This window comes from Physcomitrium patens, chromosome 6 (genome assembly GCF_059467195.1).
Source record: "Physcomitrium patens ecotype Gransden chromosome 6, ASM5946719v1, whole genome shotgun sequence".
Classification (NCBI taxonomy): domain Eukaryota; kingdom Viridiplantae; phylum Streptophyta; class Bryopsida; order Funariales; family Funariaceae; genus Physcomitrium; species Physcomitrium patens.
The window spans coordinates 3,819,139-3,834,685 of NC_143415.1; the positions used below are offsets into that span (position 1 = coordinate 3,819,139).

The following is a 15,547-nucleotide window of genomic DNA, read 5'->3' on the forward strand; positions in this document are numbered from 1 at the left end:
GAGACATGGTTTCACGTTTATATGTGTCTATAGGTGATTGATAGATTATAAACTTAGTCAACAAGTTAGCATCATATTACAAGTATTGGTTGCTTATAGTTGAAGTTAACCATATGGTATATGTATAAGAAACTTATCTTGTAAGTTGAGATATTTGTCTTATAAATTGGACATGTATTAGACGTCCTATAGAATGTTGTTATGTAGCCCTTAGCTAGATAGTATATATAGGATCAAGAATGAAGTCTTCTTCATTCTTGTCAATTTTTTTTATTTATTTCTAGTTTAGTTTCAAGGATCTCTAATTTTCTTATCTTTTAGCAATAGCCATTCTAGTTTTTTTTTTTGAATATATATACTTTTTTATTTCTTCTTTTGATTCGACCTCCTCCACCTTAAGAAAAAGCTCTTTTTTCATTCTGCCATCAAATTGTGACCATCAAATTGTGACCTTCCAGATGCCGATCAAGTCGATTGCCTTTCAATCTTTTTGACTTTTTTTTTTTAACTCATGTAGTACTTTTTCATGAGCTTCTTATAAAAATGAATCTTTTGGATGTTGTTGTAGGAGGCGTTCCGCCCAGGCTAGTATTGATCAGAGTTGCCGTACTCTATCTCTTGGGACCTTTGCTCGTGAGGCACTCTCTATTTGGCAAAAGTCCTAAATCTAGCCTATGGCGCAAACAATCCATGCTGACTACCTATTACTTCCTCAGGCGGAAGGAGGGAGTTCCTCCATCCACTGCTCCTGCATTGCGATGAGGGAGCTGCGTCTTTGAGAAAGTGAACATTAAATCTGAATTGTTGGGTACATTGTTTGCAGTTTAATTTGAGGAGAGTAAGCTGTACCGGCAAGTGATTCGAGAGGGTGCAAGGTTCTGCCAAAATCCGAACTTGGCCTCCTCTAGTTGCGGCCCACTCTCCCGCATAGGATCTGTCCAAGCGAGTGTGGGCCAGTAGGTGGGCTTTCTATTTGTTTGACCATGTGTATCTTAGCGTGTTCTGGTGATCGAAATCATCTGAGTTCCAGGGGTCTGTGAATCCTAACTTGAATATCAATAAATCCCACACTTTCTGTTCGTCCATAGATAATTTCTTTGTGTCTCTGCTGCGATCCTCGGGTTTCGTGGTCATCTTGAAATCTCCACCAAGCAGCCACAAATCTGCTTCTGGGATGTTGTTACTAATATTGTTCCAGAATTCTTGACGTTCCCGCCTTCGGTTGGGTGCTCAGTAGACCAACTGCTTTACCATCTATTGAACATGTAACCCACTGCGCTCAGTCGGGAACTAAGATTCTAGATCCTAATACTGAAAAATGTAAGGCGGCACTTAAGAGGATTGCCATACCTCAAAGTTGTTGCTTGGTGTCGGGTTTAAGAACTGCCTCATTCTAGTAGACGTGACCGTTTCATAGCCCTAAGCCTCTCATCTGATCATATAATGTTTTGGTCATCTTGTGTTCTTGGAGAAAAATTATATCCAGTTTGGTAGTCAAAGAAGATTACTTGAGGAAGTCGTCTACTCTTCTTTTTTCCCTGTCCAAACTACTTCCCTGATTGCTGCTCCTAACTTTGAGATAGATAATATACATCGTCGAGCTTGAGGAATCATATCCAAAGGAGTATTCTAATTCCTTGTGGAGAGTGGGGGTTGAATTAGGGCTTTTAGGGATGTGGGTGGATCAAATGAGCTCCAAAATTCAGCAGGCTCTGCTGCAGGGTTGCCTGTGCTCCTCCTACTTGTATGAAAGTTAATACAATGTAACCCCTTTGCAAAATCCGGATACAGGAAATAACTATATTTGGTTCTACTAGGTTTACGTTCACCCACTCTTGCAATTCAATGCAGGAGAGGTGTTTTGTTGGTGCGAAACCTTTTAGCACAAGTTGAGCAAGGGACGTCGCTCCCGGTTCAATCTGCAATAAGGTCTCAAGCGACAAGTTGGGGCGGTACGTGCTTAAGACCAGACGGATGTAGCGAGGCACGTACCGCCTTGGACGTGGTGGTCCAGGTGGAGATTGCGCATGAGCTGAAGTGTCTCCCAGTAGGAGCACCTCTAATCCTAAACAGCAGCCTAACTTGTTTCTAACATAGCATTTTGTAAAAAGCAATTCCGTGGACAGAAGAAATTAGGGTTTGGAAGAACTTCTCACACAATAGGCTGATTTTGATGTTGTTGGGACCGTCTAGCTCCTGCAATCATCCTTCACACGCTCCTTAGGTCCTTGCGTCACCATCCGTGCTCAAAATTGCTCTTAGGGTGCCCCTCCGGGCACCTGTATCTGTTTTTTGTGTCCTCTCACGTTATCCGTAAAGGCCGAGGGTCATCGTCACTATGTCCTCATATTCCTCCGGCTTACATAAACACTCACCTGAATGCTACCTGGCTTCGATTAGAAAAAATTGCACCATCCATACCGATGATCAGCATCACTTCTGGTTCTAAGAGCACATGCCAGCAAATTGGCTCAAAGGCATCTCATCAAACCATTTCACATTGAAACAAATCCTACCACAACCGCCTCAGAGATCAAGAGAATCAAAAGTGTACTAATACTGGCGATAAAAGCGGTTACTTCTAAAGTTGACCGAGTTACCGGTTTCGCTGCATCACTTAGTTCGTCTTCGATTTGTTCGTTAAATTTCTTCGTGAATCTGCTCGTCAGCAAGAAATAACATGGACATATGTCTCTTGAAGGTAACATTATGCCTGCCAAGTTGTTATGATAACAGTAAGGGAAGCATAAGACTTTATTAATAAGGTTTATATATGCAAGTTCAAATAACACCTAGAAGTCCAAGTATGGTATGAAAATTAAATATGTTTCAAATTGGGAGCAAGTAGCAGCATATTGTTCAAGCAGTGCATTCTGTGAAGAACAATATTTATGTCCTGATGCGTAACAAATTTTTCAACCAATAGTATATTACCAGAGTGCACTGCACCAACGGTTCAGACTCTACATGGAATTGAGATCCCATATCTTGCGGAATGAATCTATTCCTGATCGTCTCAGGCTAAGGCCAAACGAAAATGTCTACCCTAAACAATTCAAACCCATTCACTCTCATTTAGACCTAGTAATAATGGAAGCTGTTAGATCTTTAGCATCATGTGAGGAATACATCATCATCTGGAAATCCTCGATCAAATTGAACATCTTCCATTCGAATAGAGTTGAAGATCGAGTGTGAGTTTCTCCAGTCTGCTTGTTTACGCCCGTAGATATATGGAAGTCTCAATCCAAGGAATGATATACAAGAATCACATCAACTTAAGGTGTCCAGTTACATCATCCACGAGTTCAGCAGGCCCTGTTGCATGCAAGAAGAGAAAATTTAGCACACCGGGAAAAGGAGATAGTTAAAAGATGATGGTTTGCAAAAACTCAGTGTAAAATATAAGGAATTTCACTAGGCAAACCACACGGCAACGAAATCCAAAGATCGTACAATTTCCTGTGAAATTAAATCCCACACAAAATGGAAAAATGAAGCCTGTAGAAAAAAGGAACGTTCCTAATGTCACTTCGGAAACATACGGCATCTCGTGATGTCATTTCCAGAATTGTGAAGGATGGTATTACTCAATCATTGCTAAAGACGACCAGTAACTTACCAAGGACTGCCATCACAGTTCTCGAATCTGCAAACGTTGCAAAGACCAACCAATACATCAGTCCAAGTCAGTTCGTCACGGAGAATGTGTTTCACAAATACCCGGCTTGATCATCACCCTCCCCCGGCAAAACTTTCAAAAGTGTGAGGAACTATCTGGCTTGTATCTAAGAACAAAGCAAGCATTAAATTCTGTCACAAAAGCCACAATGTCGTTGAATAACGTGAAGAGACAACCTAACATCATGAAAACAACGATTCAGTCGGTTTCCAGATGGATACGTACTAGGAGCAATCTGTGTCCTCCCAGCGTCAATCGTAATGTGACAAGGTAGCTTCGATTCTTTAGCTTTGACCTTCAGACCAAACATCATAAAACCCAGTTCAACAAAAGAGCTTATCCACTTCCATACACTTATGAAATAAATTCTAACACCCTACGAAGGCAAGCTGGATGATCGTACATGAAACTTCGCAGTTGTTAATTAAATGAATAAATAAACAAAAGGATAAAAAAAACGATGATGGATGTCAACCTTCAATGCGAGCATATCATCCTCAGACTCAACTTTAGTGACCACCTTCACCTGTCCGCAGTTTTCCCACCTGAGGATCCAAGCACATACTGTGGTATAAAAATCATGCATAAGGAGGGCAAAGGAAGATCGCAAAAAGGAACCAACCTGTGGGAATAGTGCAAGTAAGAAAAGAAAATATAAATTTTCAGCTAAGTATCGCGTATTGGCTTACTTAACAACAAAGCCCTACCAATGAGAAATTAAGGAGAGTACCTTTGTAAAGCTTTGGGGGCTCTGTTACAAATGTCCTTGTACAATCCTAATGTAGCATGGCTGCAACACTCCAAAGAAAATAAAGGCTTAGCATTAATGCATCCTTAGAGCCACATGAATTGCAAAAGCCAGAAACACATGGTTCATAAACTTAGAGACGTGATTTATATGAAACAAAGAAATGGCTGAGAGTAACAAACCTGCATTGAGCCGCTATCTTTCCCTTGCCCATTTTCAAGTCGTTCCTCACCACCAGCACCTATTTATAGAAGGAAAACCACGACTGTGCAGTTGTGTAAGTGGAAGTACTTAAAAATTGGTTGAGCAATCTGGTTTAAGGTGTATGTTCAGAGAATTAAACGTATTGTACAGTATCCGAGGTGAAGAAGCAAATTCATGGGGTTCAAGGGATCTGAAAAGAGAGGTATCAAAGACACACAAACTTTATAAGGATGGCCCCGTAACCATACCCAACTCATGATATTTTAACAGTCAGGCAAGATGATCAGTTGTTAACCGTGATCCGTGTCAGTGCAGCCTACTCATCAACCCAGGAAAGCACTCTAACGCACGTTGTCAATACAAATCCTGGAGCTCAACCTTTAAAACATTAATGCATTTCACCGACAGAATGCACGAGTAGCAGGAGATGTTATTGGGTCGATGGTAAGAGGAATTCGTTTAACTGATGTTTCCATTCATGATACTAATTTGAAGGAATACGAGGTTTATAGTCTAGGCTACTGGTAGCTGAGAGCGATCAGCTCTAAGGCGTGCCGACATTATATTTTATTAAATTCAATGTACTCAAAATTCGAATAGACCGAAGTGGATGGCTGATAATACAACAGTATAATGCGCGCAAAGCATAAATTGCTACGGGCATCACTGTTAGACTCTGCAAGCTTTCACAGTTCCCACATTGCAGGTTAGAATCTTGATCGCTGAAAACCACAGTCTGTTATCCAGCTAGGCATTCGAGAGAAGAACTTATCCCAAGTAATTTATGTTTTTTTGTAAATGCACCTGAAGCACGATGACCGAGGCTCGGAAAAACTGACACCATCCCGACACAGCTGCACCATCACAAACTCAACCGGACGAAACACAGGCTCACTTAACCTACCATTTTGAAATCCTCGTGAGACTCCGCGAATCGGTCCACTTCCAGAGGCTCCCGACGCCGCCTCCGTTTCTCAGGCGTAGCAGCAGCGGCAGCGGCGGATGTGACAGGAGGTGCTGCGACACCAGATTTGTGCGTCCGCCCCAGGAAATAGCCCACGGTCAGGAAGCCCGCGGCGATGGCGACGACGTGCGCGGAGGCAAGAGGAGGCAGGGCTGTGGCGTCCATGGTTTCTACCTCGCGCAGTGCCTCCATCGCGATCGGTTCAAGCTCCGAGTCCTCGTGACCTCCCGGTTGCCGTTTCCATTGCCTTCAGGAAAACAGAATTAGGGTTTGGTGCTCACGACCATTCCTTGCTCCGCCTTCGTGCACGACACCCTCCTATGACCGCACTTTCTCTATGATCGCACTTGTCCTATGACTAAACTTGACCTATGGCCATCTATGTGACCAGTCGTGGCATTATATATATTTTGGGGGATTGCAATTGATCACCTTTCGACTTTCTAGACTAAAGACTCAGAGTTGTCTTTAAAAAAAGTATGGTGTCACTTTTTAATAAATAATTCAAATAACTTTCATGTGGTAACATTCTTTAATGCCAGGACTTGTTTTAAATGGAGTATTACTTAATTTAATAATTAATTTATAGTTTGAACATATATATATATATATATATATACATATCATAGCTTAGTACGTAATAAAAATGAATTTCAAATACTTAACTATTTACATGATTTCTAATATAGTATCCTTGGCATTCTGGTTTTTCCATATTATTCTTACATGATTTTGAGAAGTGAATTGTACTGGGTTATTAAACAACATCTAAATTTAATGATGCAATATGATAAATTTAGTTTTTAAAACATGTTCATATATGTATTTTTAGAATTTTAAAGACATTAAATTATTATTTTATGTTCGACGAAATATATGTATAAATAATGTGATTGTTATTTTTTTAATATTAAATGAGCTTTCTTTTGCTAAGTATATTTCAACTCACTTTTTTGAATACCCCGTTTGAAGTTGTAAGTAGATTTGACAATTCATAGATCTGTATGAGATTCTGACAAACATATTTCTTTCACAATCTACTGAGATGTAGAAATTGGAATACTTTTTCAAAAATCGTATATTCCTAAATTACATACAGTTATAGTGTTTTTGAAAAGACAAATCACACAACATCTGTCAGTTTAAAGAACCAAAGAGCCAGTGACCACCATGATAATGATATTGATTTTCAAATTTAATAATAATAATAATAACAATAATAATCACAATCATCACCACCATCACAACAACAACAACAACATCAGAATAAAAGACCAAACAACCACAATCTATGAAAAAATATTAAAAATCGCAGAAACATCAGAATAGTAGGCCTCAATACGTAGAAAATTGTTTTACAATACAATTATGTGAAAAACGTTTTTGAATATATGAACTGATTGCTTTTACTGAAAGTTTTTTTGTTCATAGATTGTTAAATTAAAACAAAATATTCATATGTTGTTTAATGTCTTTTTCACAAATTACATTTTTTAAAACTTGTCAAATACTTTATTTCTACATTTATTTGTAGCATAAACTCTTAATTGAAAAAAAAAAAGAAAAAAAAAGAGAAAGATAAAAAGATCGAGAGTTTTCAATTGTGGGTATTTTGAATTTATTTTAAACTTTTTTTTCATGATTTTAATAAACTTAAGTACCAAAGTTTTCATCAACTAAATTTTTATTTTTATTTTTATTAATAATTTGTGTGGGCAGACTGAATGGGATATGTTAGTGTGATTCTGAGTCACATTGTTAGCATTACGATTTATGCTGAACATCCGTTCAAAATCATGTGTCCTTTTCTACTTCAGAATCGCTCGAACTTTAAATACATAACGCAAAAAAAAAAAAAAAAAAAAAAAAAAAAAAACCCAACACTGTACACATTCAAAAACATCGACAGTTGAGTAACTTTCCTTCTATTCAAATCCGGACACAGACAAGCTCGTTCCCATGTGGGAACACACCCGCCAATCACTACTCTGCAACGGAATCCTGTGTGTTGTGAATCGTTCTGCAGTGGCGGGTACAATTCCCCAGGAGGGAACAAGCAGGGGCACAACCATCTGGCAGAACATACGCCTGGGAACCAGACGCGGTTTGAATTGTTTGGGTACGCAAGGCTGTTTCCATGCAGAACATGCCTATCTAATGCCAGAACATGAGTCGCCAGCCCGGGCTCACGAACAAAGATCATGGAAATAGCAGTGCGTGACGTGGAGGGGAACTGTACACTGTGGCAACTCAGTGCTTGTCAGCAAGCATGGGTTGCGTCTACCTAGACACGCCGCTGCCAGCTTGGAAATGCCACATTCTCTCCATACTCTTTCATTTGGTAACCTTCTGAAATTCGTGTGTGAAGAGTTCGTTCCGGCCAGAACATAATCAGTTTCTCTTTCAAACGGCGTTCAAAGAGCCAAAGATATGGATCCTAAATTTAGCCGTTGTGAAGGCTTCGGTCACTACAACTTCAACGTCCCTTTGAAATGCCAACGGAAAACGGCAACTTCCATCGCACGGCGGTTGCATTCATACACGGAGCTGGCGTTGCGCGGCGGTTCTCGCGCGTCGCATACGATACGCCCTATACAATACGAAGACGGAGAATTCGTATTGTATTCTACGCTTCCTTCTTGCGACCTGGAGCTTTCACACACAATGCTGTAGTCAAGAACTTCCCCCCTTCGGCTTCGAGAATCACTCGCACACACTACTCGTGCTTCAGCTTCTTCGTCGTCTCACCGCCTCTCCTGGTGTGGAGTTAAGGCGATTGAGCCCGCTTCTTGGGGTCGGTTGGCATTTCTTTCCAGGAGAGTGAGGAGCTTGAGGCGATACGGGGACCCATGTGGGAATGTGGGTTTGCGATGAGCGAGGTGTGCGTTTTTGTGGACTGTGATAGCTGGCGATGAGAGTTGTGAAGGTGTGACGCGTTGCGGGAATTTGGAGCGTTTGAGTCCTGAAGGTGCGTTAGACGGTCCGGGTCTGGTGAAGGGAACGTGCTACTGAAAATTTCTTAATTAGTGTTAATGGTCGGTGGACTTTCTGCCAGTATCTTGGTGTGTTGGTTTCGGAGTATCAGAGAAATGATAGGGTCTGTGCTGATGACTGGTGTTTTAGCACTTGCCTCATGGTGGTTATGGCCAAGGTACATAGAGCAGTGCCTGAGTTTCTGTTGAAATCCCTGCAGTTGTATTTGCAAAGCTTCACTGTATGTTTCTTGTTCCTCTGTTAAGCAGATGTTTAGTGGTCGAGCCTTTTCTGCAGCTGCATTACCAAGCCCGCGTTGACCTGATGAACGTGCGTTTTGGGTAGTTTGTTAGCTCAATCATGGTTTTAGTATGAGAAGCCAATACTGAGTGGTCCTGCATAATGTGCAGCCATGACGTCGCCGGGGTCGTCTCTTTCCATACCCGGAGCCAGATCGTTCCGTAACTACAGCATTCCACGGGGGTCAAGCCCCAAGCTGGAGAGGTCGAGTTCCCCAGCCTCATCCGGACATACGCGACGGACTTCAAGTGGGCGCTATCTGTCGCTGTCCCGCGACGAGAGCGAAATGGGGGGAGAGGTAAGCTCGGAATTTGCCTACACGGTACAAATCCCCGCCACTCCCGACTTCCAGAGCATGTCGGGAAGCATGTCCGGCACAACTCCTTCCGTGAGGCCCATGGACCCTGCTATGGCTGGAAAAGCCGAGCAACAATTTGTCTCCAGTACAATCTTCACAGGCGGCTTTAACAGCGTTACTAGGGGTCATGTGATGGAGAAGATGATGGAGCTTGAAGCTCATCACCCCCAGTTGGCGTGCGCCAGGGGAATGTCATGTTCTGTACATGGCTGCGATGGCAAATCTCTCCGTGACGAACGCGGCGAGGAGATGCTCCCCTGCGAGTGTGGTTTTCGTATCTGCCGCGACTGCTATCTGGATGCTCTAGCGTCCCCTTCCCCCAAATGCCCCGGCTGCAAGGACGATTACAAAACCTGTGATGAATCGTCCCGCCCCACAATCTTTCGCTCCTTAACTACCTCCTTGAGCATGAATCCCACTCGAATGGAGAGACGATTATCCCTTTTGAAAACCAACAATCCCGGTGGTCTTCTAATGCACCAAAACTCCAATGGCGACTTCGATACCTCCAGATGGCTGTACGAGACAAAGGGCACATATGGATATGGCAATGCGGTCTGGCCTAAAGATAATGGCTACTCTAAGAATGGCAATTCTGGAATGGGAGCGGCACCAGCCACCTTTGTTGACAAATCCAAGAAGCCCCTCACTAGAAAAATATCCATCTCTCCTGGAATCCTCAGCCCGTACAGGTCAGAGAGTGCTGCTCTCTAATGCAGACACTATGAAGCATAATTTGAGTATCAACTTGCGTGATGATTGTCATGAAATCCGTGGACTATTTTGTATGGATGGCCTGACACGAAGTTTAAATTCTGTGCAGGCTTCTCGTGTTGATTCGGATGGTTGTGTTGGGCTTGTTTTTAACATGGCGCGTGAAGCACAATAATCCCGACGCAATGTGGCTATGGGGAATGTCAATCGTGTGCGAGATTTGGTTCGCGTTTTCCTGGATTCTCGACCAGCTGCCAAAATTGTGCCCCATTAACAGGATGACGGACCTCCAAGTTCTTAAGGAAAAGTTCGAGCTTTCATCACCTGAGAATCCAGACGGTCGTTCTGATCTCCCCGGAGTAGACGTGTTCGTTTCTTCAGCCGACCCGGAGAAAGAGCCTCCGCTCACAACCGGGAACACCATCCTTTCAATTCTCGCTGCTGATTACCCTCTCGAAAAGCTCTCCTGCTACTTGTCTGATGATGGCGGTTCATTGCTGTCATTTGAAGCTCTAGCCGAAGCTGCGAGTTTCTCTCGAATCTGGGTCCCGTTTTGCCGCAAACACAATATCGAGCCTCGTAACCCAGAGACATATTTCCTCTTGAAAGGAGACCCTACAAAGAATAAGTTGCGCCCCGACTTCGTGAAAGACCGCCGGCGAGTTAAACGGGAGTACGATGAATTCAAGGTGCGCATCAACGGCCTCCCGGATGCCATTCGAAGGCGATCAGATGCTTACAATGCACATGAGGAGCTTCGTGCCAAACGAGTTCAGATCGAATCCGGGGGTGATCCTTCGGAGCCGCTGAAAGTGCTGAAAGCCACCTGGATGGCCGATGGCACACACTGGCCTGGTACGTGGTCACATTCTGGAGCTGAACACGGGCGTGGTGATCATGCGGGCATTATCCAGGTACCTTCGAAATCTGAGAAAGAAATTTCACAAAAACACCAGATACTCAAATTTGGCTACATTTGAATGCTGTCATCTGACTGTCAAAACAATTGATGTACGATGCAGGTGATGCTAGCCCCACCTACCTATGAGCCGCTACTGGGAAGCGCCGACGAGGAGAACATTATCGATACTACAGACGTCGATATCCGCCTCCCCATGTTGGTATATGTCTCTCGAGAAAAGCGTCCCGGATACGATCACAATAAGAAAGCCGGCGCTATGAATGCTCTCGTACGAACAAGCGCCATCATGTCCAACGGGCCATTTATCCTGAATCTCGACTGCGATCATTATATTTACAACTCTCTTGCGTTGCGAGAGGCTATGTGCTTCTTCATGGACAGAGGCGGCGACCGCTTGTGTTACGTTCAGTTCCCCCAGCGGTTCGAAGGCGTTGATCCGAATGACAGGTATGCCAATCACAATACAGTCTTCTTCGACGTCAATATGAGGGCGCTGGATGGGCTCCAAGGGCCCGTGTACGTTGGCACGGGATGCGTGTTTCGGCGCATTGCGCTCTACGGATTTGATCCACCCAGGTACAAAACACGTCCAGGATGTTGGGAAACGCTCTCTTGCTTCAAGAAGAAGAAGCATGCTTTGAAACGGGAGGTAGAGGTACAGACCTTGAATGGCATTAGTGATGACGAGGACGACGCCATCGAGACCTTGATGTTGCCGAAGAGGTACGGGGACTCGGCAACTTTTGCTGCGTCAATCCCAATTGCCCAGTTCCAAGGGCGACCTCTTCAAGACCATGGGGTACAAAATGGTCGGCCAGCGGGTGCCTTGACGCTTCCGCGTGAACCCCTGGACGCAACTACAGTCGCTGAGGCCATCAATGTCATTTCATGTTTCTACGAAGATAAGACGGAGTGGGGAGGGCGTGTCGGGTGGATTTATGGGTCTGTGACAGAGGATGTCGTGACTGGGTTTCGAATGCACAACCGTGGCTGGCGTTCGATATACTGCGTCACGAAGCGTGATGCCTTTCGTGGAACTGCTCCCATCAACTTGACTGATCGATTGCACCAGGTCAGCAATTTACCATGTTCTACGCAGCGTCGAATTTCTCGAGGTTGTTTGACACATTGCTGGAACGTTATATATGGTAACGTCTACCCGCTAATGTTTGTGATAAGAAGAGCGTACTTGAAGTATCAAAGTGAACAAGTATATGGTTTAAGTTTTCAACATTGGGGGATTAAACATGTGCAGGTATTGCGGTGGGCGACAGGGTCTGTCGAGATCTTCTTCTCACGCAACAATGCGCTCCTGGCAAGCCCGCGGCTGAAATTCTTGCAACGGATTGCGTATCTGAACGTTGGTATCTATCCATTCACGTCCATATTTCTGGTCGTGTACTGCTTCCTCCCAGCCCTGTCCCTCTTCTCCGGCCAATTCATCGTGTACCAGCTCAACATCACCTTCCTCGTCTACCTCCTCACCATCACCGTTACCTTATGCCTTCTCGCCATTCTAGAAGTTAAGTGGTCGGGAATCACCCTAGAGGAATGGTGGCGCAACGAGCAATTCTGGGTGATTGGTGGCACCAGTGCCCATTTAGCAGCTGTGTTCCAAGGTTTCCTGAAGGTCATTGCCGGTGTCGATATCTCTTTCACGCTCACCTCAAAGTCTGGGGGGGACGAGGAAGGGGATGAGTTCGCAGACTTATACGTGGTGAAGTGGAGCGCTCTTATGATTCCCCCCATCACCATCATGATCACCAATGCTGTGGCCATAGCAGTGGGAACCTCTCGACAGATCTACAGCACCATCCCAGAGTGGAGCAAGCTCATTGGGGGCGTCTTCTTCTCTCTGTGGGTGCTGTCTCATCTCTACCCCTTTGCCAAAGGACTCATGGGTCGCCGCGGTCGCACTCCGACCATTGTTTACGTCTGGTCAGGACTCCTCTCCGTCATCATCTCCCTTATGTGGGTCTATATCAGCCCTCCTCAAGGTTCCGCTGCTGCTGGTGGGGGCGGGTTTACTTTCCCTTGAGGTAGTATTCTTCAGATCATGACTTACAAGCATGTGTTCTCACGGATATCAAACATCGACTGTGTCCATCCTCGATCCCACAGCGCACATAGAGTAGCTTTCTTCAGCCACGACTCTCTTTGGCTGCTCTGCAACGAAATCAATAGTTGCGGATTTGTACTTCGAGTGATCAACAGACATCGTCTTTTTTCAATGAGACTACATTGAAGAGTGTCTGTAATTTAGGGTATAGAATATTTATATGTAATCTCACCCTGAACGCTGCAATCTATGGTGTCAATTTATCGTGTGTATAGAGAAGAAAAAGAAATGTAAGGTTAGAGAGCGCACAGTGTAGTTAACAGGAGTCAGGTGAGACCAGAAGCATTTACATGATTAAGGACGGAGGGATCAGTGTAAGCTGCTGTCTGAAGGGGTTGATGCGATCCTCATGCATCGATCAACGCTACATCTTCTGCGATAATTTATTGATTCTTTGGCGTCGAAGTTTACCCCTTGCGTGCTGCTTCCTTCTGCTGCCTGACATACTAATGATCCTTAAGCAATAATAATAAATAACACAAACGTGCCCCTACAGGCTCATACTCCGATGATGGACAACAGCGAAGTACCGGTGGAAATACAAGAAGTACTCCTACGTTCCCTATGGTGCGAATCTATGGGGAACAATGAGGGGGTGACATTCAAAACCCCCCACCCCGTAACTGCTAGACACCCAGAATCATTCAAAGACAGTGCTGCTCTAAACAAGAAAATCTTCATTGTTCTGAAGCCTTTGTATCTAGCACCCTTCTAATAATTTACCATGGATTCACATTCATGCCTCAAGGAGTAAGTCCCTGGTCTACGTACCACTATTACCGCATACAATCTAGACCTTCCAGGGAGTGACGATCGAAGAAGTAGAGGCGTTGTAGCATCTTGAGTTGAGTTGGTAAAGTCGGAGTCTGAGGCAGTTCGATTTCAAAGTCGAGTGAGCAGATCATCTAAGCTTGTAATGAAATAATTTACTATGTTTTCTGAACAAAGTAAGTTTGGCTCGAATTACTGTGAGTCGGGATTCCAGAAAAGTCTCATTACTACGGACAAGCCCTATCATGATGGAGAGTTGTGAGAGGAGGTGTCCAGAGGTACTAGGCTCAAGATGCGTAGCAGCTTTAGTTCCCTTCTAAACTATTCAAATAATGAACGGCCTAATAGTTTAGTAAACAGGCCTGCCGGCTGTTCAGTAGTCGGAATGTATTCTAGAACTAACACTCCACTCTGAACCTTTTCACAAGTGAAGTGGTAGTGTGTGGCAACTTGGCAGGTGCGAGAGTTGATCCCTAGATTAATGGCCATTTGAATACAATGTAAATTGTCGCAGTAGATGAGAGTAGGTCCCTTGATATTGAAGTGCATGTCCTCAAAGAGAGTGTATAACTAGGGTGCGGTTTTAGCAGCTTCGGCTAGGGCATGATATTCTACTTCGGGAGATGAAGGGGCAACAATTGGTTGTTTCTTTAAATTCCATGTTATAGGTGATTTTCCTAGTCTAAATATATATTCAATAGCTGACTGAGCATCATGTGAGTCACCAGCCCAATCTGAATCTTCGTATCCGTGTAACACACCCTTTTTTTTCTTGTAAAAAGCATCATGAAATCTTCGCTGCCTTTTATGTATCTTAGGATCCTCTTCGCGGCTAGGAGGTGATGTAACTGAAGATGATGCATAAATCTGCTACATACACCAACTGAGAACTTGAGATCAAAACGGGTGATAGTGGGATGAAGTAGAGATCCTACTAGCCCTTGATGAAGTGTGGGATTACAATCTTCTTCCCCCATGTTCACTGCGAGCTTACATTTCTCGTCTATGGAAGTGGGTGCAGGTTGACATTATGCCATACCATATGCTTCAAGTATCTTTCTTGCATATGCTCTTTGAGTAAGAAAAGTACCGTTGTTTACTCAAATGCTCTTTGCTTTCAAGTATATCATAATGTCACCTTTTGAGAGTTCCGTCATAGGGAATTTCTTATTTAGATTAGCTTTCAAAATTTTGATGGTAGATGTGGAGCTAACCATGAGGAGGATGTACAAAGCTATCAAAACAATATTTTTATCCTCCACTCTGCTGTATAGATTTAGATCGCCCATGCCTGGCTTGAAACCAATTTCTTTGAGAAAATTGTCGACTTCTTTATACCATAACTTAGGAGCCTATCGTAACTTTAGCGCTTTTTTGAGCATGTAGACTAAGTGTTCATGTCCAGGAATTTGGAAGCCCTCTGGTTGTAATACATATACCTCTTCTTTGCACGGACCATGTAGAAATGCTGTTATGATATCTATATAGGCTATGGTATAGTCCTTTTGTGAAGCAATGGCTAACAATGAGCGGATGGTTTTCCAAGCAACCACAAGTGCAAAGATCTCCTCCATGTCCACCCCTTCTTGCTGTTCGTATCCTCACACCACAAGCTGAGATTTCCGTTTCTAAAGTTCTCATTCAAGGTTTATTTTTGCCTTAAATATCTACGATGTAGATATGGCATGTTTGTCAGGAGGGAGAGTGGTGAAAAACCATACCTTGTTTTTGATGATTGAATCATATTTGTCCTGGATTGACTGTCTTCATTTCGGACAGCGCCAAGCATCTT

At 43.6% G+C, this 15,547-nt stretch overlaps 2 protein-coding genes and 1 long non-coding RNA gene across 3 annotated transcripts; 1 reads left to right on the forward strand and 2 right to left on the reverse strand.

The window, feature by feature from the left end:
- Positions 1-487: 487 nt before the first annotated feature.
- LOC149989106 (uncharacterized) lies at positions 488-2,585 on the reverse strand. The gene is made up of 2 exons (XR_016503207.1): positions 1,351-2,585; positions 488-1,254 (listed from the first exon to the last, which is right to left on the reverse strand). It is a non-coding gene; the product is annotated as an uncharacterized LOC149989106 (long non-coding RNA).
- A 326-nt stretch (positions 2,586-2,911) lies between these two features.
- LOC112284117 (uncharacterized) lies at positions 2,912-7,987 on the reverse strand. The gene is made up of 9 exons (XM_024523694.3): positions 7,929-7,987; positions 7,572-7,838; positions 5,539-5,845; positions 4,613-4,671; positions 4,413-4,472; positions 4,158-4,227; positions 3,908-3,977; positions 3,623-3,649; positions 2,912-3,318 (listed from the first exon to the last, which is right to left on the reverse strand). The coding sequence occupies exons 1-9, from the start codon at positions 7,985-7,987 to the stop codon at positions 3,269-3,271; spliced, it is 969 nt and encodes a 322-aa protein (XP_024379462.2). The 3' UTR covers positions 2,912-3,268.
- Positions 7,988-8,221: 234 nt separating this feature from the next.
- LOC112284111 (cellulose synthase-like protein D3) lies at positions 8,222-13,394 on the forward strand. Its single transcript, XM_024523686.2, has 5 exons — positions 8,222-8,566; positions 8,982-9,921; positions 10,053-10,857; positions 10,966-11,937; positions 12,121-13,394. The coding sequence occupies exons 2-5, from the start codon at positions 8,984-8,986 to the stop codon at positions 12,901-12,903; spliced, it is 3,498 nt and encodes a 1,165-aa protein (XP_024379454.1). The 5' UTR covers positions 8,222-8,566; positions 8,982-8,983; the 3' UTR covers positions 12,904-13,394.
- The last annotated feature ends 2,153 nt before the right edge of the window (positions 13,395-15,547 follow it).